Source organism: Schistocerca cancellata, chromosome 12 (assembly GCF_023864275.1).
Source record: "Schistocerca cancellata isolate TAMUIC-IGC-003103 chromosome 12, iqSchCanc2.1, whole genome shotgun sequence".
NCBI classification, from domain to species: domain Eukaryota; kingdom Metazoa; phylum Arthropoda; class Insecta; order Orthoptera; family Acrididae; genus Schistocerca; species Schistocerca cancellata.
The window spans coordinates 106,230,672-106,252,934 of record NC_064637.1 but is presented as its reverse complement, the minus strand read 5'-3'; the positions used below and the strand labels follow the sequence as shown (position 1 = coordinate 106,252,934).

Sequence of the window (22,263 nt, the reverse complement as noted above, 5' to 3'; positions counted from 1 at the left end):
AGGTCACACCAATATTCAAGAAAAGTGGTAGAAATAATCCACTAAATTATAGACTCTTATCATTAATGCCAATATGCGGTAAGATTTTGGAATGTAAACTGTGTTCAGTAACTATGAATTACCTCGAATAGAACACTCTATTGTCATACAATCAACACAGATTTAGAAAACATCGTTCTTGTGTAACATTACTTGCTCTTTACAAATAGGAAGTGTTGAGTGCTATTGACAAGGGATTTAAAATTGATTCCATATTTCTAGATTTCCAGAAGGTTTTAGAAACAGTACCACACAAGCGGCTTGTGAAATCTCATGCTTATAGAATATCGTCTCAGTTATGTGACTGGATTCATGATTTCGTGTCAGAGAAGTCACAGTTCATAGTAATTGATGGAAAGTCAACAAGTAAAATGGAAGTGATTTCTGATGTTCTCTGAGGTAGTGTTATAGCCCCTCTGCTGTTCCTTATCTATATAGACAATTTAGGAGACAATCTGAGCATCTGTCCTTGGTTGTTTGCAGGTGATACTGTCATTTATCATCTAGGAAACTCATGAGAAGATCAAAACAAATTGCAAAACAATTTAGAAAAGATATCTCTAAGGTAAAAAAATTGGCAGTTGACCCTGAATAATAAAAAGTGTGAGGTCATCCACATGAGTGCTAAAAGGAATACATTAAGCTTCAGTTACAAGATAAATCAGTCAAATCTAAAGGCCGTAAAAGACTGCCTACACTACATTTGTCCATCCAGTTTTGGAGTACTGCTGTGCAGTGTGGGATCCTTACCAGATAGGATTAGACTGCATCAAGAAAGTTCAAAGAAGGGAAGCATGTTTTGTATTATTGATAAATAAGAGAGAGAGAGAGTGGCATTGACATTATACAGCATTTGGGGCGGAAATAATTGAAACAAAGGTGTTTTATTGCTGTGGCTGAACCTTCTCACGAGATTTCAATCACCAACTTTTCCTCTGAATGGGAAAATATTTTGTTGACACCAACATAGATAGGGAGAAACAATCATCCTAATAAAATAAGCGAAATCAGAGAACTCTCTGCCAGGTGATTTGCAGTTGAGAGCTTCAGTTTTCCTCACTTGCTTCATCTCTTCAAGTTTCTTCATCTCTAATAATAATTTCTGTTTCTGCTCTTTTCTTTTCCTCTTCCTTCTGAGCCTTTCTTGAATATTGGGGCTTCACCTCATATCTTCTGTGAGAAGCTCTAAAATTGATCAACAGTGCTTGGTAATTGATGTATTCTTTATGTTTCGAAAACATTTTATTGAAATTTTTTTACTATTCTTTGAGCGGGTAAGCTTTATTCATATTTGTTTTAGACACATAAATTTTTATTGTGGCCCCATGTGTAAAGACTAAATAAATTGCCAAAGTTCATGGAACATCTTATTACTTAAGAAAAAATTGCCTTTTCTAAATAAGTTTTGAAACATTAGTCCAAAAGTGACATGTTCTTCACTGCAAAAACTACTGTGTTGTTCTTTGGTCTCTTCAGCAACAATGTCAGAGACTCTACAATGTTTCTAAAAGGAATTAACAAATGTGAAAATTCATGTAATTTACAGATGTGGTTTGCTGTCATTTCTTAGCGATATGCATCAAGTTCAGACTTTACAGCTAAACAAGTTGAGTGTGACTCCCATTGGTTATGTTGTATAAATGTCATCTGAAGTCTATTTTTTGTCACTCTCGTTGCAGCATGTCAAGCGTAACTTGTTCAGTTGTGGCGTAGATTACTGCTCCAAGTTATGCAATAGAAGCTGGTAAGAGTATAATAAACATGACATCCTTGATGAATTCCCACAAGAAAAAATCAAGATGTATCAAGTCAGATGAATGTGGGGGCAATATAATTGGCACACATCATCCAAGCAGTTTTACCTGAAAAGCAGCTATTGAGCAAATCCTGGACATCAGAGAGGCAGTGCAGCAGTACACTATCTTGTGTGATATGCAGCATTTTTAGCCAGCCTTGTGAGTCACAAGGATTAAAAACTTTTCCAGCATATTCAAAAATAAATAAGGCAAGTTTGCTGGTAGAAATCTAATATTTACTGAAGTTTAGATCAAAGCATCAGTAGAAAGAATCTTAAAAAAATGAGTAGCTACTTTGTCGTGTAGCTATATGCTGACAGAAGAAAAAAATTATTATCCAAATTTTTCAAGAATTATATGCTGAAGGACCAGAATTGTCAAGTATGTATCACCACAGCAACAATATTTAGCATACTTGCACTCAGATCTCCTGAAATGAAGGTTTTATTTTCACTTATGTGATGTTGAAGTATGCTGCTCCCTGGAAAAAGTCATAATCAACCCCTGTGTGTGTGATCTGTGGTCCAATTTGAAATTAATTACTTTCATCAACATATTTAGTTTAATTGATGAAAGGAGAAAACATAAAAATGCAACAAATGAAGTAGGCAGAAGAGTGTAGAAATTTATAAAAAATTAGATTGACCGGAAGTGCAAAATGGCTAAACAGGAATGGCTAGAGGACAAATGTAAGGATTTAGAAGCATATTTCATGAGGGGGAAAAATAGATACTGGCTGCAGGAAAATTAAGCAGACTTTTGGAGAAAAGAGAACCAGCTGCCCAAATATCAATAGCTCAGATGGAAAACCATTCCTAAGCAAAGAAAGGAAAGCTGAAAGGTGGAAGGAATGTATAGAGGGTCTGTACAAGATAGGCAATGGAAATGTTATAGAACATTTTTGGAAGGTGGCTATTATCAGCTGTGAAGTAAAGCATGAAATGCGTGTTTGACCATCAGCTGCTTTTTTATTTAAAACACAAATATCAATCAGTTTCATTCACAGACCATCTTCATGGATTCCATCCAAATGTACAAAAAATACATGTAATGTACAGGAAATGTTACAAAATATTTTCTGAGGAAGTGCACAATATACATGAATACTTCCAGGGTTAAAACAGACTAGGCCACATCATCGCATCTGTCATAATTCAAATAATGACCATGTCTCATATGCAGAGCAAGCCATGAATTCCATTACAGCACACAGGACTTTTAAAGGCAAACATACTAATAACATGCATAAACAGAGTGGTACTGAAGAGAAGATCAGAGATATAAGTGCTACAATTGCCAAAATATTGAGGAACTGGTCAAAGATCGTTACAAAGTATTTTTTCATATTGCACAGAAATATCTTGATGATAAGTTTCTAGCTGAATACAGGGGACTGGACTACCTTTGGTGTACATCTTTGGTATAGTTTCCCACGTGAACAGAAAAACGAAGTTGCTATCTCCTTACATAAGATAACATCAATCACACAATATAAGGTAGAAATCACTTTAAAACCCTAATGTTAAACAGTAACATAATCATTGCATGTACTCCATGAAATGTATGTAAACAAACGACAATTATATCATAAACATAATGAAAATAGCATCCATAACATAAAAACAAGTTAAAATACTGTGTTCCGAAATAGCTTGAAATGTCACCCAGCCTTCGTATGTATCTAAGTTACAGTAATGAAACATTATTGTAAAATATCGACTACATTTAGAGAAAAACATCACATGTAAATAAAGTTTAGTTAAAGTGCTTAATTAGAAGCCTAATATATCAGTAATACTAATATCATAAAGAAGGGTACAAATGGGATAGAAACAGAGATTAGCGATCATGATGTCATTATAGCAACTACGTTCACGAATGTTAATAAAACAGGCAAGAAGGCTAGGAGAGCTTCTCTATTAGACAGAGTAGATAAGCAGTTATTAACATGTCACTTAGACAGTGAATTGTCATCACTTAGTTCTAGTATGAGAGATGTGGAGGAATTATGGGCAAAGTTCAAACAGATTGTAAGTCGTGGTCTGGAGACTTATGTCACTAGTAAGTGGAAAAAGGGTGGAAAACACTCACCTTGGTTTAATAACGCATTGCCGGCACCGTTTCTGAATGGTCACATGCATATAGTACAATTCGTGGCCTGTCTGCAGAGCCGCAACACGGTGAACCAACACTAACATCTACTGCGTCTTCACACTACATTGCTCCTGTGTCGAACTTCCCTCTGCCTGCTGCCATTTCTGTGTTGTCACAGATGAATCTACAGGATGCTCATCTTCTTGCTTCATGAGATTCCTTATGGTGTGGCTGCTGTGTCATTTCGTCCCTCATTGTCTGCAGCTGACACTCACGCTGTTCCAACCTGGCAAGGTCAGTGAACCGACACCTTCAGTAATGGCACTTGTCACAGAATCCGCACAACAGATGGCCCATCTGTATATATTATAAGGCCAGGCGCCTTAAGGCTTCCGATCTGCCTGCTGTCACTGCCATTCTGCTTCCCGACGCTGTCGACGCTTGGAGCGACATTCCGCCACCTACGCAGCAGTTCGACACACAAGACTCTGGCAATGCGGTTTCTGACGCACCCACTTCTCACACTGGACACTGTCTTCAACCGCTGTGCTGGCACAATGATTATGAGTTCAAGTGAGGAGGCTTCCCTCTGCCGTGCTCCGCACTGCTGAGTTCCCTCTGCCGTGCTCCGCACTGCTGAGGGAGGGGGGTCTCTGTGGCACCTCTGGTGTAAAGCATCATTTCTTTGAACTCGATCTTCTTTGATTTTTCTTTGTCTATGTTCTGTCAGCGCACTATGTTTGTACTGCCATGTTGTATTCACTTACTTCTGTGCTAAATAAATGTATATTTGACATTTATAGTGTGTTATTACCGCCCTGCAACATGTAATAGCCACAACTATAGAGAGCTTGTGAAGTATGTAAAAGAAAATGACCTGACTTCTTGTTCCTTGTAATTCTTATAGATTTATCAGTATCCCTTAAATATAGCTGTTTGTAATAACTGTACATTTTGAGTAGCCATGCATTACAATGTCCTGCAGGATAGTTGTTGGGGTATTAAGCTTGTACCCCATTACATGTAAAAGATATCACTTCATAATTTCCTAGACCTACCAGCACAGTGGTATTCTCAATTAATACATTTATGTACTTTGTACGACTCAGTGGTTGTGTGAGTAAGTGTTAAAATACAAATCCACAGGCCTTCAGTGCAATCCTCAGTCTGTTCTCAGATTATTTCTGAAATTTATAACTTCTTTCATGTCTGGAAACTTACATCGCTGATCGAAGTTTATGTCAAACCATAGGCCCATGCGACTAACTAGGTAAATAAGTTTAAAGGACCGAGCGAGGTGGCGCAGTGGTTAGACACTGGACTCGCATTCGGGAGGACGACGGTTCAATCCCGTCTCCGGCCATTCTGATTTAGGTTTTCCGTGATTTCCCTAAATCGCTTCAGGCAAATGCCGGGATGGTTCCTTTGAAAGGGCACGGCCGATTTCCTTCCCCATCCTTCCCTCACCTGAGCTTGCGCTCCGTCTCTAATGACCTCGTTGTCGACGGGACGTTAAACACTAATATCCTCCTCCCTCCAAGTTTAAAGGCCAAAGGAAGGTAAAGGCATACTGCCTTGAAGAGAACTGTGCAAATACAGTACTGGGGTGTAGGAACAGTATTCACCTTGAGGACAGATGTACTTAACACTTTGATAGCTGTCTTTAAACTGATCTGGACTTCATCCAAATTTACCTCCTACTCCAGTGATGCATTTATGACATTTCTGTTTATTCTGTGTTCAATTTATAAAGTTTCTTTTTAGTTTTTCTATATGAAATGCATTTTTACGAGGAAGTGAAATGATATTTCATATGAGTAATGTATTTCACATACATGAACAACAAAGACTTGTGGGAAATCCTTAAATTACAGTCAGTGCAAAAGGTCCCTTCCTGTCTTATCATTATTTGTTTCTATTTTTTAAATAAATAGAGAAATTAAATCCTATTTGAGAAATGAAGCATAGTGTGATACATTAGAACTAAATGTGAAATATAATTCTATACTGCTGCCTATTAAAATTGTAACACCATTGGCATCAAGTATGAGGGTTTCCCAGAAAATAATGCACCACTTTTTTTTTCTTCAACAATTCTTTACTGAACATAATGAGAATTACACACACGAGAGTATGGTGTTTTATCTACACACACTATTTTTCCACATAGTCTCCATCCCATTCTTTAGCCTTCCTCCAGCAAGGAACAAGGGTGTGTATGCCCTGTTGGTACCAGTCCTTGTCGTGATGGCAGAGCCAGTGCTTCACCATGGTTGGTTCAAATGGCTCTGAGCACTATGGGACTTAACATCTGAGGTCATCAGTCCCCTAGAACTTAGAACTACTTAAACCTAACTAACCTAAGGACATCACACACATCCATGCCCGAGATAGGATTCGAACCTGCGACCGTAGCGGTAGCGCGGTTCCAGACTGTAGTGCCTAGAACCACTCAGCCACCCCGGCCGGCGCTTCACCATGTGAATCACCTCCTTATCATCCGTGAAAGGTCTTCCACGAATGGCATCTTTTAATGGCCCAAACAAGTGGAAGTCCGAGCGGGCTAGGTCAGGTGTGACAACCGTGGACGGTCTCCCCAATTGCTGCAAATCGTGGAGCTCCACCAAACCGCCTTCTGATGACTGTCTCCTCCATGCCCAGTCACTAACTGTACTTCCCTCAATAGCAGATGCTCCATAGGCTTTGCATAAGTGTTTGTGAATATTCTCCATAGTTTCTTTCTCTGCAGGGAGAAACTCAATGGTGGCATGTTCCTTCACCTACAGATGCCATTTCGAAACTGTCCTGCAGCTATGCTATCTGTCAGAAGTGATGGAAACTTGGCATGCTCACTCAGGAGACTTTAAATAATACATATGTAATGTTTTGCATTTGTAGCATTGTTTTCAGCTGAGAAAAAAATATGGTGCATTTCTTTCTCAGCAACCCTCATATAATGTGTACTTGGAAAAACAAATGATTAATATTGGTATGTCAGCTACATTCTGTTTATAAGGGAAGATTATGCAGTGTGTTTATTATTCAGAAATTGTATTAGAATATTTTTTGTTTGTTAGAAGATCTTGTTACACCTTCTGTAAGAAAGAGAAACATCTGTCATTATGTGTGAGAGTTTGACAGTTGCTTATAGAGACAGCAGTTTTTTGTGCTTCAATTCTGGTGCTCACATCAGTTGGAATGCTGGAACTGTCAAGTGAATATGAAATCAACAGATTTAGTGGGGCTGTACTCTGTGTGCAGGGTTGAGGAGCCACTTCACATGCCTTCAATCAGGAAAAGGAATTGTTTGCAGCAAGATAAGTATCTTCAAGAATGAATATAGTCAGATTGTACTTATTCTCACCCTTTCATCATCATCATATCGGCTCAAGACCTGGTATGATGGTATGGGGTGCCATTGAATGCACAACACAGTTACCTCTGTATTAACAGTAATGAAAAGGATAGATAGCAACTCACTGTAAAGATTACACATTAAATTGCAGACAGGCACAACAAAAAGACTGATGCATACTGAGCTTTCAGCCAAAGCTTTCTTCAGACACACACAGTCAGGTACACCCCATGCACAAATGAACTCTATCTCCAGTTACTCTAGCTGGACTGCAGCTGTTGCATTGAACACAAACAGGTACTGTGAGTGTTGTAGGGAAGGGCAAGGGATAGCAGAGTACAAGTGGAAGGAAATAAGAGTGTTGTCTTTTGGAGGAGCAGGTGAGGATGCTGTAGAAGTTGGCAGTGGCAGTGTTGTGGTGCTGGGGGGAGGGGGGGGGGGGAGATTGGGGGAGGCACAGATGGGGGAAAGAACAGAGGGTTGCAGTTGTAGAGCACAAGCACAGTGAAGGTGACAGGATGTGAAATGTGTGGAGGTTATAGGAGAGAGGGAGCAGAAACTGTTGGGTGGAGTGTGTGGGGCAGCAGGTTATCAAAGTTTGGGGCTGGGATAATTTTAGCAGTGAAGAAGTTGTTGTAAGGATAACTCGCATCTGCACAGTTCAGAAAAGTTGATGGTGGAGTGGAGAATCCAGATGCTCTGGGTTGTGTAGCTGCCATTAAAATCAAGCATGTTATATTCAGCTGCATATTGTGCCAAAGGGTGATCCACTCGAGACATGCTCATTCATCTTGGTGGACAGCTAATTTGTAATTATACCAATATAAAAAGCTGTCCAGTGAAGTGATTTAGGGAAATCACAGGCAACCTAAATCTGGATGGCCAGATGCAGGTTTGAACTGTCATCCTCCCGAATGTGAGTCCAGGGTGCTAACCACTACGCTGCCTTGCTCTGTGTTGGGGGAGACAGAACACTACTTTTGGAGGGGTGAGAAGGACTTGGTGTAGGGTGTCCCTCATTTCGGGGCATGATGATAGATAATCAAAGCCCTGACAAAGAATGTGGCTCAGTTGTCCCAGTACAGATTAGTATTGTGCAGTCAAGACTGTGCATGTTTGTAGCAGGGTATTGTGTGGGGTGGGAGGATTGGGGGTGTGCAGGGATGTTGTTGTTGTTGTTGTTGTTGTTGTTGTGGTCTTCAGTCCTGAGACTGGTTTGATGCAGCTCTCCATGCTACTCTATCCTGTGCAAGCTTCTTCATCTCCCAGTACCTACTGCAGCCTACATCCTTCTGAATCTGCTTAGTGTATTCATCTCTTGGTCTCCCTCTATGATTTTTACCCTCCACACTGCCCTCCAATACTAAATTGGTGATCCCTCGAGGTCTCAGAACATGTCCTACCAACCGATTCCTTCTTCTAGTCAAGTTGTGCCACAAGCTCCTCTTCTCCCCAATTCTATTCAATACCTCCTCATTAGTTGTGTGATCTACCCATCTAATCTTCAGCATTCTTCTGTAGCTCCACATTTCTAAAGCTTCTATTCTCTTCTTGTTTAAACTATTTATCATCCACATTTCACTTCCATACATGGCTACATTCCATACAAATAATTTCAGAAACAAATTCCTGACATTTAAATCTATACTCGATGTTAACAAATTTTTCTTCTTCAGAAATGCTTTCCTTGCCATTGCCAGTCTACATTTTATATCCTCTCTACTTTGACCATCATCAGTTATTTTGCTCCCCAAATAGCAAAACTCCTTTACTACTTTAAGTGTCTCATTTCCTAATCTAATTCCCTCAGCATCACCCGACTTCATTCGACTACATTCCATTATCCTCGTTTTGCTTTTGTTGATGTTCATCTTATACCCTCCTTTCAAGACACTGTCCATTCCATTCAGCTGGGGGATATGACATGGGAAATCTGTTTGTGGGCTAGGTGTGGGTGATAGTGCCTGTCTGCGAAGGCCATTGTGAGACTCAGGATACTGGGCAAGAGAGTTCTTCACTTCACTTTAGATGTGCGAACTACAGGCAGTCAGGCTGTATGGGATGGATTTTCTGGTGTGGAAAGGATGGTAGGTGCCGAAATGCAGACACTTTTGTTGGCTGGTGCATTTAATGTGCAGAGAGGTGTGGATGGGACCATCAGAGAGGAGATGGCACATTGGGTTGAGGTGGACTTAGTGAAATGGATGTGAGAGAAGGTATTGAGGTTGTGAAGAAATCAATGTCTCGTCCCTGAGTCCAGACCATGAAGATATCATCAGTGACCGTGAACCAGACCAGACCTAGCCTCTCAAAACCCCATGCTGCCCAGACAGGATACAGCTGTTGTTGCTGAGAGAGGTGGCAGCTGTCTCTACTAAATTTTGCACCATTTATATCTTCAAATGATGTCTGAAATTAACCATGTGTCTCCATATTATACTGTATGTGCATAATAGGTAAAATTTTATTTTTTCTATTCTTCCTAGTGCTGCAATGTTAACAGCAAGCAGTGTAGATGGAAAATTTTCAGATGTTGATTGTTGTTATTATTTGTTATCAGTACAACCATCAAGAGCAATGGAGGATGCATCTACTCGCACTTCAGCTGCTGAATACACACACAAGGCAAGGCACAAAAGCGTAAGAAGGGAAAGCACTGCACACCCTGTGACTAATGATGGAGGTGAGTTCTGCTGCATATTAAAGAATAGAGCTGTCATCACTCCCAGAGACGGCAAGTATGCAAACTAGATTTCACACCCTGTATACATCTGTATCTTCATCCACACTCTACAAACCACTGTGAAGAGCATGGCATAGTGTATTTTCCATTGTACCAGTTATTGAGGTTTCTTCCTGTTCCATTCACATATGGGGTGCAGGAAGAATGACTGTTTAAAATGTTTTTCTTCATGCTATAATTAATCTAAGTTCTCTATGGGAGTGATATGGAGGGGGTTGTAGTACATTCCTAGAATCGTCATATAAAATCAGTTCTTGGATCTTTAAGTGTCTAGCAGTTCAGTTTCTATGAGCATTTCTGTAACAGTTTCCCATGGGCCAGACAAATCTGTGACCATATGTGCTGTCCTGCTGTGTCACATTCAGTATCCCCTGTTAGCTCTATATGGTACAGGTCCTACACACTTGAGCAATATTATGGGTTGGGACCCATGACTGTCTTGTAAGCTCTCTCCTTTTTAGGTTGACTTCATTTCCGCAGTATTCTACCAATAAAGCCAAAGACTTCCATCTATGTGATTGTTCTATTTCATGTCACTACTAAGTGTTAATGATGATGGTGATGATGTGCTGTCACTCACTGATGTGTATGTACCTCAGTTTCTATGGGGTCTGAAGTGAATACAGAGGCAAACTGTGAAGTTGTGGATTTTTTGACATTGTTCTGGTGGGAATTGGGTGAATAGCATTGGTAATCCTCAGGAGCTCCCCTTATATGAGTTGACCAATTCCAACAGTTACTTGTTAATACTGCAGACATAGTATACTTTTTTTTATCCAAATTGTCAAGTGCACAATTTTACGTTTTTGAATAATTATAGCTCCTTGCCAATATTTGCGCCACTTCACAATCTTATCAATTTCTCACTGAATGTCTGTGCATCTTTTTCCAGACAGTACTTCATTACTGATAGCATCATCTGCAGTTAGTATTGTCTGAGGATATTATTAATATTGTCTGCAGGATCATTAATATACAACATACAGCAAGCATCACAACACAATTGCTTTGGGGCAAAACTGAAGCTACTTCTACATCAGTATTGTGACTCTCCTTCCAATATAATGTGCTGCATCCTCTTTTTTTAAAAAGAAAAAAAGTGCTTTTGATAATAACCATAAATGTGGTACAGAGTCAAATGGTTTTCAGAAAATGAGGAAGACTGCAGCTATCACATTGTTCTGATGCAAGGCTTTCATGATATAATATGAGAAAAGTCTGAGCAGGATTTAACAGGTCAGTGTTCTTGGAATTCATACTGGTTGGCATGGAGGAGGTCATTCTGTTTGAGATACCTCATTACTTTTGAGCTCAGAATGTGTTTTAAGATTATAAATAAAGGGATGTAAAGGCTATGGATGGTAGTTTCGTGGATCACTTCAGCCACCCTTCTTATATATTGGTGTGGCATGTGCTTTCTTCCAACTACTGAACAAAGTTTTTTGTTCAAGTGATGTTAAGAGAGTGGCTAACGTAGCCACAAATTCCGGTGGGAATTGCATAATGTCTTGGAACTTTGTTAAGTTTTAGCAATTTCAGTTTATTCTCAACACCACTGATGCCAGTATCTGTATCACTCATCTTTGCAGTGGTGTGAGCATCAAATTGGGGCAATACCTCTTTGTTTTTATTTCTAAAGGAATATTTGAGAACCAAGTTCAGCATTGCTGCTTTTTGCTTTGCTACTCTCAGTTTCAATTCCTGCTGTACTGAAGAGTGTCTAGACACTGACCTTGGTACCACTAATAGGCTGTATTTATGACCAAAATTTGTTTAGGTTTTTTGAGAGGTCCTTCAATTATGTTCTGTTATGGTAGTTGTTGAAGGTGTGTATTGCCCTCTTGACAACCAAACATGTTTTGTTCAACAACTCACTATCACTAGCTCTTCACTTTCTTTTATTATGAAGGTGTATCTGTTTCTTTAGAAGTTTCTTTGCAGGAGTCCCTTATACCATGAAGTGTTCTAATACATGGTCCAGTCACGTTGATGTGAGTGCTGCCTTGGGGACCATGTCCACCTTTACATGCAGTCTATAAAAATGAAAACAATCAAGTATTGATAAAATTGTTTAATTGGACAGATAAAAAATCTACTCATCAAGCAGTGGTAGAACACACACGTAAAAGACTGTTATGATTCGCAAGCTTCCAGAGCCAGTGGCTCCTCTTTCAGGCAGGAGGGGAAGGAAGAAGGGTGAAGGAAAAGGACTGGAGAGATCTAGGAAAAGGGGTAGATTTTGGGAAAGTCACCCAGAACCGTAGGTCAGGGGAGACATACTATACAGGATGAGAAGGAAAGACTGTTGGGGAGTGCATCAGATGAGATTTCAAAACCTGAAAGTTTAAAGGTGGAAGACAGGGTAATATGCAAGAAGGAGATTACTGCTAAAACATGGTGCACGAATTAATAAGAGTGAGAAGCTAACTGCATTGTGCGTAACAGAGGGGGGGGGGGGGGGGGGGAGAATAGATGGGAAAGACAATGAAAGATGTAGGAAACTAAAATGGAGTGAAGCAAAGAGTAGTTACAGTGAAGAAAAGCTGCGACGGAAGAAATTAACATAAATTAATGCCAGCTGGGTGATGAGAACCAAAGACATGCTGTAGTGCTAGTTCCCACCTGTGTAGTTCTGAGAAACTGGTGTCTGGGGGAAGAATCCAGATGGCGCATGTGGTGAAACAGGCTCCGAAGTCACAAATGTCATATTGTAGAGCATGCTCTGCAACAGGATATTGTGAGTTGCCAGTGTATACCCTCTGCCTATGCCCATTCATCCTAATTGATAATTTGGTGGTAGTCATATCGATGTAGAAGGCTGAACAGTGTTTACATAATAGCTGGTATATGACGTGTCATTTTGCAGGTGGCTCTCCCTTTGATAGTATATGTTTTGCCATTTACAGGGCTATTATAGGTGGTGGCAGGATGGTGCATAGGGCAAGTCTTGCAGTGGGGATGGTCACAGGGGTAGGAGCCATATGGTAGGGGAAGCAGCATAGGGCCTGACAAGAATATTGCAGAAATTGGGAGAACAACGGAAAACTTTTTTTAGTTTGGTGGGCAAAATTTCAGACAGAATGGATCTCATTTCATGGCATGATTTTAGAAACTCACGATCCTGTCGAAGTACCTTATTAACACATTCTAGACCAGCTGATGATCAACTAAGGCAGCTATATGTTCAGTGGGTGCTTTGAAGCCAGCAACTACAGGACATCTGAAATCCAGGCCCGTCCCCCTCCCACCACACACCTTGCTTATCGCCACTGATGCCACCTCCCTCTATACAAACATCCACCATGTACATTTCCTCAGTCAGTGCCCACATGATACCAAACTGATGACATCCTTCCTACTCACCTTAATCAACTTCATACTTACCAGCAACTACTACACCTTTGAGAGGCAGACATACAAGCAGATCAGGGGTATGGCCATGGGAACCAGGATGGCTTCTTCCTATGCCAAACTTTTCATGGATCACTTGGAAGGGGCTTTCCTGGGATCCATAAGCCTTCAGCCCCTGGTTTGGTTTAGATACATCAATGACATCTTTACCATATGGACTCACAGTGAGACTGACTTGCTAAAATTCCTAGAATCTCCGAATATCTTCTCCCAATTAAATTTCACATGGTCCTATTCTGAATCCCATGCCACTTTCCTTGATGTTGATCTCGTCCTCACCAAAGGCCAGCTACACACTTATGTCCACATTAAACCTGACAACAAGGAAACAGTACTTACATTTTGACAGTTGCCATCGTTTCCATGTCAAATGTTCCCTTCCATACAGCCTTGACATCCTAGGCAAACGTATTTGTTCAGATGCATACTCTTTACAGCAATACACCACCATTCTCACTTCAGCATTCACTGCATGTAATTACCCCACCAACGTAGTAAAAAGGAAGATTTCTCAGGCCATCATGTCCAATCCTGGTACTACTGATCCATCCGAAAAACAGCTTCAGAGCGTACCATTGGTGATGCGGTATTATCCTGGTCTGGAATGTGTTAAACAGCTACTTCAACAGGGCCATGACTTCCTAAAACATACCCTGAAATGAGATCCATTCTGTCTGAAATTTTTCCCACCACACTTCGAATAGTTTTCTGTCATGCTCCCAATCTCTGCAATATCCTTGTCAGACACTATGCTCCTTCTGCACCCATCTCCCTACCCTGTGGCTCCTACCCCTGTGACTGTCCCCACCACAAGACTTGCCCTATGCACCCTCCTGCCACCACCTATAATAGCCCTGTAAATGGTAAAACATATACTTTCAAAGGGGGAGCCTCTTGTGAAATAACACGTCATATACCAGCTATAATGTAAACACTGTTCAGCCTTCTACATCGGCATGACTACCAGAGGGTATATACCTGCAACTCGCATTACCCTGTTGCAGAGCATGCACTACAACATGACATTTTTGGCCTCGGCAGCTGTTTCACCATACACAACATCTGGATTCTTCCCCCACACACCAGTTTCTCAGAACTCCACAGGTAGGAACTAGCACTACAACATGTCCTTGGTTCTCACCACCCACCTGGCCTTAATTTACATTTATTTCCTCCATGTCAGCTTTGCTTCACTGTAACTACTCTTTGCTTCACTCTGTTTTAGTTTTCTGCATATTTCATTGTCTTTCCCATGTATTTTTCTTGCCCCCTCCCACCACTGTTACGTACAAAGCACTTAGCTTCTCACACTTATTAACTCGTGCACCATGTTTTAGTAGTAATCTCTGTCTTGCATTTTACCCTGTCTTCCACCTTTAAGCTCTCAGTTTATCAAATCTCATCCGATGCAATCCCCAACAAGCAGTCTTTCCTTCTCGTCCCGTATGGTAAGTCTCCCCTGACCTGTGGTTTTGGGTGACTTTCCCAAAATCTACCCCTTTTCCTAGATCTCTCCAGTCCTTTTCCGTCACCCTTCTTCCTTCCTCTTCAACCCTTCTGCCTGAAGAAGGAGCCACTGGCTCCAAAAGCTTGCCAGTCACAACAGTCTTTTATGTGTGTGTTCTACCGCCGCTTGGTCAGTAGACTTTTTATCTGTCCAACTAAACACTTTACATGCAGTTTGTTTTTCCTCAGCACAGTGGCATATACCAGCAGGAAAATGCAACATGTCACACTGCTCACAATGTACATACATGGTTTGAAGAGCACCAGGATGAGTTTACTGCACTCCTCTGGCCATTGAACTTCCCAGCTTTAAGCCCAGTCACGAATCTGTGGGAACACCGTGACAGGGTTGTTCACACCATGGATCCTCAGCTGAGAAACCTAGCACTGCTGGTCATGGCTCTAGAATTGAGCCATGCCTCCACATCCCTCTCCATACCTTCCAGAACCTCACTGACTCTCTACCTGCAAATCTCACAGTGGTCTTTACCGCAGAAAGTGGCTATTCAGGCTTTTGACGGATGGTTCCACTAATGTGACTAGACAGTGTAGATATGTATGTGTCAAGTGCTTGGTCAACTATTCTTCTAAACCTGAGCTACAGTTCTTCTACAGGCTCCTCTCCAGAACTAAATGTTTTGCAGTTTATGTTATAGCCTCTTTATCTATTTTACTGTACTCTGGTAATCATTGATGCTGCAACTGCTTCAAAGTAACTGATATTGGTTTGTATGTGGAATACTAAAAATGGTCTGGTCTATTTATTGCTATTAGTTCTAATATATTTCCATTGTGAGTGACTTCCAAACAATCTGTCTTAGGTAGTTGTCAGAGAAAGCAATTAGTAATGTTTCACAGGACATCTTGTGATGTCCACCACTTATGAAACTATAGTTTTCCCAATTGATTATTGGATGATGAAAGTCTCCTCCCCTGATGACAGTGTAACTTGGAAACTTGTGTACTTGTGAATGTAGATTTTCTCTAAAGTTTTCCGTTACATCTACAGGTGAGCTTGGTGGTCAGTAGCCTTCTGTTTGATTATAAGCATAAGCCCACCCCTGATACTGAGCCTCGTCCAGACGGTCTCACATGTAGTTTCTTTCTATCTGGTGCATTTAATTCTCATCTGCTGTGACAAATACACAGCCTACATTTACTGTTAGCCTAGCCTTTTGATATATGCATAAATTTTCCCCAAACACTATCAGCACAGTTTTACCCCGTTTCTTGTATATAGTATAATGTGAGTCTCATAGCTTTTCAGGAGCACTTCAAACTCTGGCACTAATATTCTTGCCTGTAGGGCATTTCTTTGGCTCTTATACTGACATTTCTGGATCCTCTACAACAGTGATTCCCAACTTGTGGGCAACAATGCCCTGAGAGATAAAATGAAATTTTCTGGGGGGTAACAACTAAATGAATTGATTCTGTTTCAGTCATGAAACTAAATTATTGTCAAAAGATCAATACTATTTTCACAGTTTTGTAAGACTCTGATATTGATTATATAAGCTGTCAAAAATTACTTTTTCTCAATTGGTAGCATTAATGAGGTGGATGTTAAAGGTTCCTCACATTGTCCACCCAGTACATCCATGTTACACTTTGTCCCGTACATTGCTGATGGTAAAAGTGAGACATATACATAACAAACGCTTAATATCTCAAGAAAATGTCTTCTCCAAGTTGCAGATAGTATCTGCAGCAGTCCAAAAAGTTGCTTCATTACTCACTTCAAAACAGAAAAATGAATTAATTGACAGTTTGACACAGCAGTAACTACACAAGGGCTACAATAGTGTTGTACACAGTTTTATTATTATTGTTATTATTATAGTGGTTAGACACAAAGCATTAACAGCCTGAAGTCATCCAATTTCTGCCATTCCAGAAGTAAGGCGTGCAGCAGTAAAGTGTTTTACGAACAATAAGTATAGTGCACACATGTGAACTTGTTTGATTTTAAATGGGACTGCAGTGTGCAGGCCAAGAAAATGCCACAATCAAGAGGAGTAATGCAGGGAAGCATGTTTTGAAACAAATGTCTACCCTCACTGTGGATAGTTAGCTCTTTTTTTCTGAGAAGGAGTTGTGTGTAGCACTTGTGATGCACCACAAATTCCTTCATCATTCATTCTAACACACGCACACAACTAAATATCATTCATCTTTCGTCATTTTAAAAATAAAAATGTTCCAAGAAAAGTCTTTCATTCTACAGTTTAGTTAGGTGCTAAAGTTAGTGATAATGTGGGGGAGAGGTGGCAACAGATTGAGGGGGGGAGGGGGCACTAATGGCCTAAGAAAGGTTGGGAACCACTGCAGTCCACAACTACCATAATATGGACTGGATGGAGATTTGCCTAATCTAAAAAGTTTTGTGCACACTCCACACACTGTCAGCTATTTGCCTAATAGCCTCTGATGTGTAATGCACATGTGGCCCATTTAGAGGGACCTTGCTGATTTCAACCCTATGATACAAGTCCAAAAATGCAGTTTGGCTTGTCACAGACTCTTCAAAGTCATTGGTTCAATCTTTCTGCTTGACTCAGGATGTGGAAACCATCAGTTCACCTCCAGATGAAATACAAATTTAATCCTGTATTCTTCCTATATACTGTGTATGCAAATAGGTAACATTCCATGTTTTTATCTTTGCTGGTGTTGCAACTTTAATTGTCAGAGTGTAGATGGAAGGATTTCAATTGCTGACTGTTGTTCTCATTTATTATCAGGACAGGTACCAAGAGCAATGACTGATGCATCTACTCATATTCCAATTGCTGAGCACATACAGGCACCAAAAATGAAAAACGTCAGAAAGGAAGGCACAGAACATCATGCAACTAACAATCGAGGTGAGTTCTATGTATTACAGAAATGAAAACTTCTTCCACTCACTGACAATAAAAACTGAACACCCGAAAGGAGAAGTGGAAATAAAATGAAACTTAATGCATGTAGAGGTTATGTGGTTTTATTTCAGGGATTACAATGTTGTGTTAAAAGAAGAATCAAATTGGTAGTACAAGCACACTGCTGGGCCAGTCCTTGTTAGTAGACTGTTGCACTGTCTTTTGCAAAGATTCATAGATGTTTTGTTTGAGAAGGGTGTTACAGAGTCAATTTTTCCTCTTTTGAGGTGATATGGCACACAACTGTTGGGATTGGCCCTCAATATCCAGGATATTGTTGCTGGTATTGATGGAATTGACATCCAAGCTTGTATCACATGTTTTATACAGGAGACAAACTGAAGGATCTTTTTGGCAAAGCCAATATCTTAACATCATACAGATCATTAATAGAGGCCCATGCCATGTATGCATGAAAACTGTCCTATCAAAACATATTTTAGACATGTGAAATCAAATTGAGATTTCATCAAGAGGTAAATGTTTTGGTTGGTACCATTCTTGGGCAGAATTCCATAAGCTTCAACCTGTGTGCTGGACCAGGACTTGCACCTAGGATCTTTGCCTTTCAAGGGCAAATGCCCTGTTGACTGAGCATCTAAGAATGATACATGAGCTGCCCTCAGTGCTTTACTTCTGCTAATGTCTCAGTTTTAATCTGCCAGAAGCCACTTTTAATCGGGTATATTGTGCTACCACAAGATGTCATGCTCATCCAAAGGGAGTTAAGATATTATCTCATGTAGATAGTAATACATTTAAGTTGGTATTAAGTATGCTTCCCACAGTCCAGAAGAAGAAACAACAATTTTTGTGTTAAGTATCATGGAGAAATTAATTTGGTGGTAAGCATACTTCCCACTGGTCTTAAAAACACTGTTATTTGGTGGTATATGTAGTTCCCATGGCCCCTGAAAGGTACAAGAGAAATTTTAAACAGTTGAAAACTATTTTTCACAACAAACAGAAACTGCAGCTGATGCAGCAGAGAGATGCTGGGAGCATACAGAAATCGTGTGACATGTTTCCATGAATGTAGTTAAGGAATGCAGTTGGTGGTAAGTATACAGGATGTCTAAATGCAGTGTTTTGAAAATGCTGTGGAAAGAGAACCACAGCTCAGAATGATGTCAGGTTTGAACAGTATATTATTGTTGCAAGGGGAAGTACCATGGTGAGAAAAAACAACAAAAAAGTGAATATTTTACCAGTAGAGTGTAGTCTTAATGTAAATGACAGATGAATCACAATACAATGTCTATGGTTTGAGTTGCACATTACTCCGTTCATACTGTTCGATGTGCATGACTGCACCAAGTTCGGAGTCAACATTTGTGGTACTGTTAGTTAAGTAAGCCTATCCACCATAGCAAGATTGTACTACATTGGATGGGAAAAATGATCCTGGGACCAAAAACCATATAAAAAGCAAAATGACATTGGTTTCTAATTGTCATGAGATTGGCACAAGGAATGCGGTGCTCCATTTTCTGCCATAAGTTGAAATTGAGAAACAGCCTGTTCCACGACAGATTGGAGTGCCTGGGGTCTCATCTTCAGAATGCATTGCACAATGCTTGCCTTCAGTTCAGCAACCTGTGTAGTTGGAGCACTGAAGACAACATCTACCAGGTAACTCCACAGTTTTAAATTACATGGATTAAGATCAGGTGGTCTGGAAGGCCAGGCTGTAGGGAAATGATGGCTGATAATACTAGCATGCCTTCACTGACTGTTCAATGTGCAGAGGAGTGCCATCTTCCATAAAAGTGATCTTACTCACACATCTACACTGTTGAAAGGTTGGAATGACATTGGCATGCAAAAGAGTCTCATAGCATTTACCAGTGTCGGTATAGGGAAGAGGACATGCAGGACCTATTTTGTCGAAAAAGTAAGGCCCTGTCACCTTTTCAGAATGAACTGGTACTGGCTGATGTACATGCAGATTTTCCATTACCCATATTCTGCAATTCTGCATGTTAACATACCTTTGGAGATGGAAATGGGCTTCATCTGTCCAGAGAATGTTCCATGACCATTCATTGTCCACTTCCATGCGAGCAAGAAATTCCAAAGTGAATATTTGTCTTGCTTGCAAGTCAGCAGGAAGCACTCTCCTGGACATCGGTGATTTTGTATGGATAGACTGGAGGATGTTTCATAGGATTTTATACACCGTGCTCACAGGCATGTCCAATGTTTAGGCAATTCTCCATGCATTGCATGTTTGGACAGCACTGCTCAAGCTCCCCTGCAGTGCTATGACCACATCTTCAAGAGATGTTGGACCAAATACTTTCCTCCCTTTGTGACATTGCATTTCAAAAGAACCACTCTTTCTGAATTTTGTAATAATTTTCTTCAAATCTTAAAAAGACAATGGATCAAAGCCGTCTTATACCTTGAGTATCCAAAACTTCTGCAGGGCTACTAGTGCACAATCACCATTCTTGTAATAGAGCTTTACAAGTAGCACACAACACTTAATGGAGACAATCATATTGGGTATCTTGGACAAAAACTGAAAATCAGCCATGTGTTTGTTGGTGTGCATATTCTGATGCCTGCAGTGCCATCTATAGGTCAGTTTTTTTCCCTTTCACAATGATGTTTCCCCTGTGTCAATAATATACTGTTCAAATTTGACTTCATTCTGAGCAGTTGTTCTCTTTCTACAGCATTTTGAAACTGGAACTTTAATTATGAACACTCATACTTCCTGCCGCCTGTGAAGGGGTTCAGATTGATCCTTCACTCTTTGATATTTCAAAAATAAATTTCTTAAAACATGTTTTGCATGAATGACTCCTTTTATTTATGAAAATTAAACATCTCCATATTACATCTGCTCTGTATGAGTTCTTTCCGTGAACTTCGTTTCGCCATGAGTTCTAACACAAAACTAACTTTAAAAATCACGTCCCTGCCAAAGTTATGGGGAAAGATAATAGATACAACTCAACTTTATTACAACACAATTGGTCTACAAAGTATATTGTGAACTTCAAATATTGTTGTTGTTGTGGTCTTCAGTCCTGAGACTGGTTTGATGCAGCTCTCCATGCTACTCTATCCTGTGCAAGCTTCTTCATCTCCCAGTACCTACTGCAACCTACATCCTTCTGAATCTGCTTAGTGTATTCATCTCTTGGTCTCCCTCTACGATTTTTACCCTCCACGCTGCCCTCCAATGCTAAATTTGTGATCCCTCGATGCCTCAGAACATGTCCTACCAACCGATCCCTTCTTCTAGTCAAGTTGTGCCACAAACTTCTCTTCTCCCCAACCCTATTCAATACCTCCTCATTAGTTACGTGATCTATAATATTTGCAAAAGTTCCTAGTAAATATTTGTTGTCACCGTGCAAATTATTGCATCAAATATAAGGGCTTTTTAATTGAATGAAGAAATATTAGAATTTGAACAAAATCTGTATAATTACAAAACTGACTTGGATTGGAAGAACCTTACCTTTTGAAAACTGTAAATGAACCAACTGATACACCAAGTTTCAAAAATCACAAACTGGCATCCGTGCCATATCATGAAAACGATAAAATATACTGATACTCCTGATAATATTTTAATTATAATTCTTATTTGTCACCAGGACAGCCTTCAAAGGCACCAATGGATGTGTCTACTCAGGCAACAAGTGCAGGACATACACAACATTCTAAAGAGAAAACCATGAGGCAAGAAGTGACTGCGTATCCTGTGGCTAGCAGTCCAGGTGAGTTCTGAATATTAAACAAAGAAAACTTCTTTTGTGAATTGAAACATGTTTCAAGCACTGGAACTGTATACTCAATATCGCTGTGGATGGAATATTTTCAGTTGTTGGTTGTAATTCTTGTTTGTCACCAGGGCAGCTACCAAAAGCAATGTTTGCTCCTACTCATGCATCAACTGCAGAACATAAACAACATCCAATAGAGAAACATGCAAGAGAGATAATCACAGCACATCCAGTGATGACTTACCCAAGTGAGTTCAGCAGTTATGAACTTATGTAATAATGACTTGTGTATGTAGATTCAAAAATGAATAATCTGGGTAGTTTTTATGATATGAAATTACAACCATTTAGTAAGGCAAAATATTGTAGCAGTGGTCATAAGTTAATACACATTATTTAAAAGTCATTTCATATGGATGAATGAAAATTCTACTCACCCAGCAGGGGCAAGAGAAAACATAAAAGATATGGAAATGTGCTAGCGTTCAGAGTTAGTGGCTCTTTCTTCTGGTAGAAGTGTGTGAAGGGGAAGGATGAGGGATGAAAGAAAAGGACTGACAAGATTTAGGAAATGGGAGAGTTATGGGAAAGTCACACAGAACCCTGGACCAGGGATACTTACTCATACATTATGTAAAAGTTATCACTTGAC

The 22,263-nt window shown here is 40.0% G+C and overlaps 1 protein-coding gene across 1 annotated transcript in view; it reads left to right on the top strand.

The window, feature by feature from the left end:
- Positions 1-21,888, top strand: part of LOC126109493 (uncharacterized) — a 283,321-nt gene extending 261,433 nt beyond the window's left edge. Inside the window, exons 11-13 of the mRNA XM_049914518.1 lie at positions 17,689-17,811; positions 21,483-21,605; positions 21,740-21,888. Coding sequence (XP_049770475.1) covers positions 17,689-17,811; positions 21,483-21,605; positions 21,740-21,888 — 395 coding nt within the window. The remainder of the gene's footprint in view (positions 1-17,688; positions 17,812-21,482; positions 21,606-21,739) is intronic.
- The last annotated feature ends 375 nt before the right edge of the window (positions 21,889-22,263 follow it).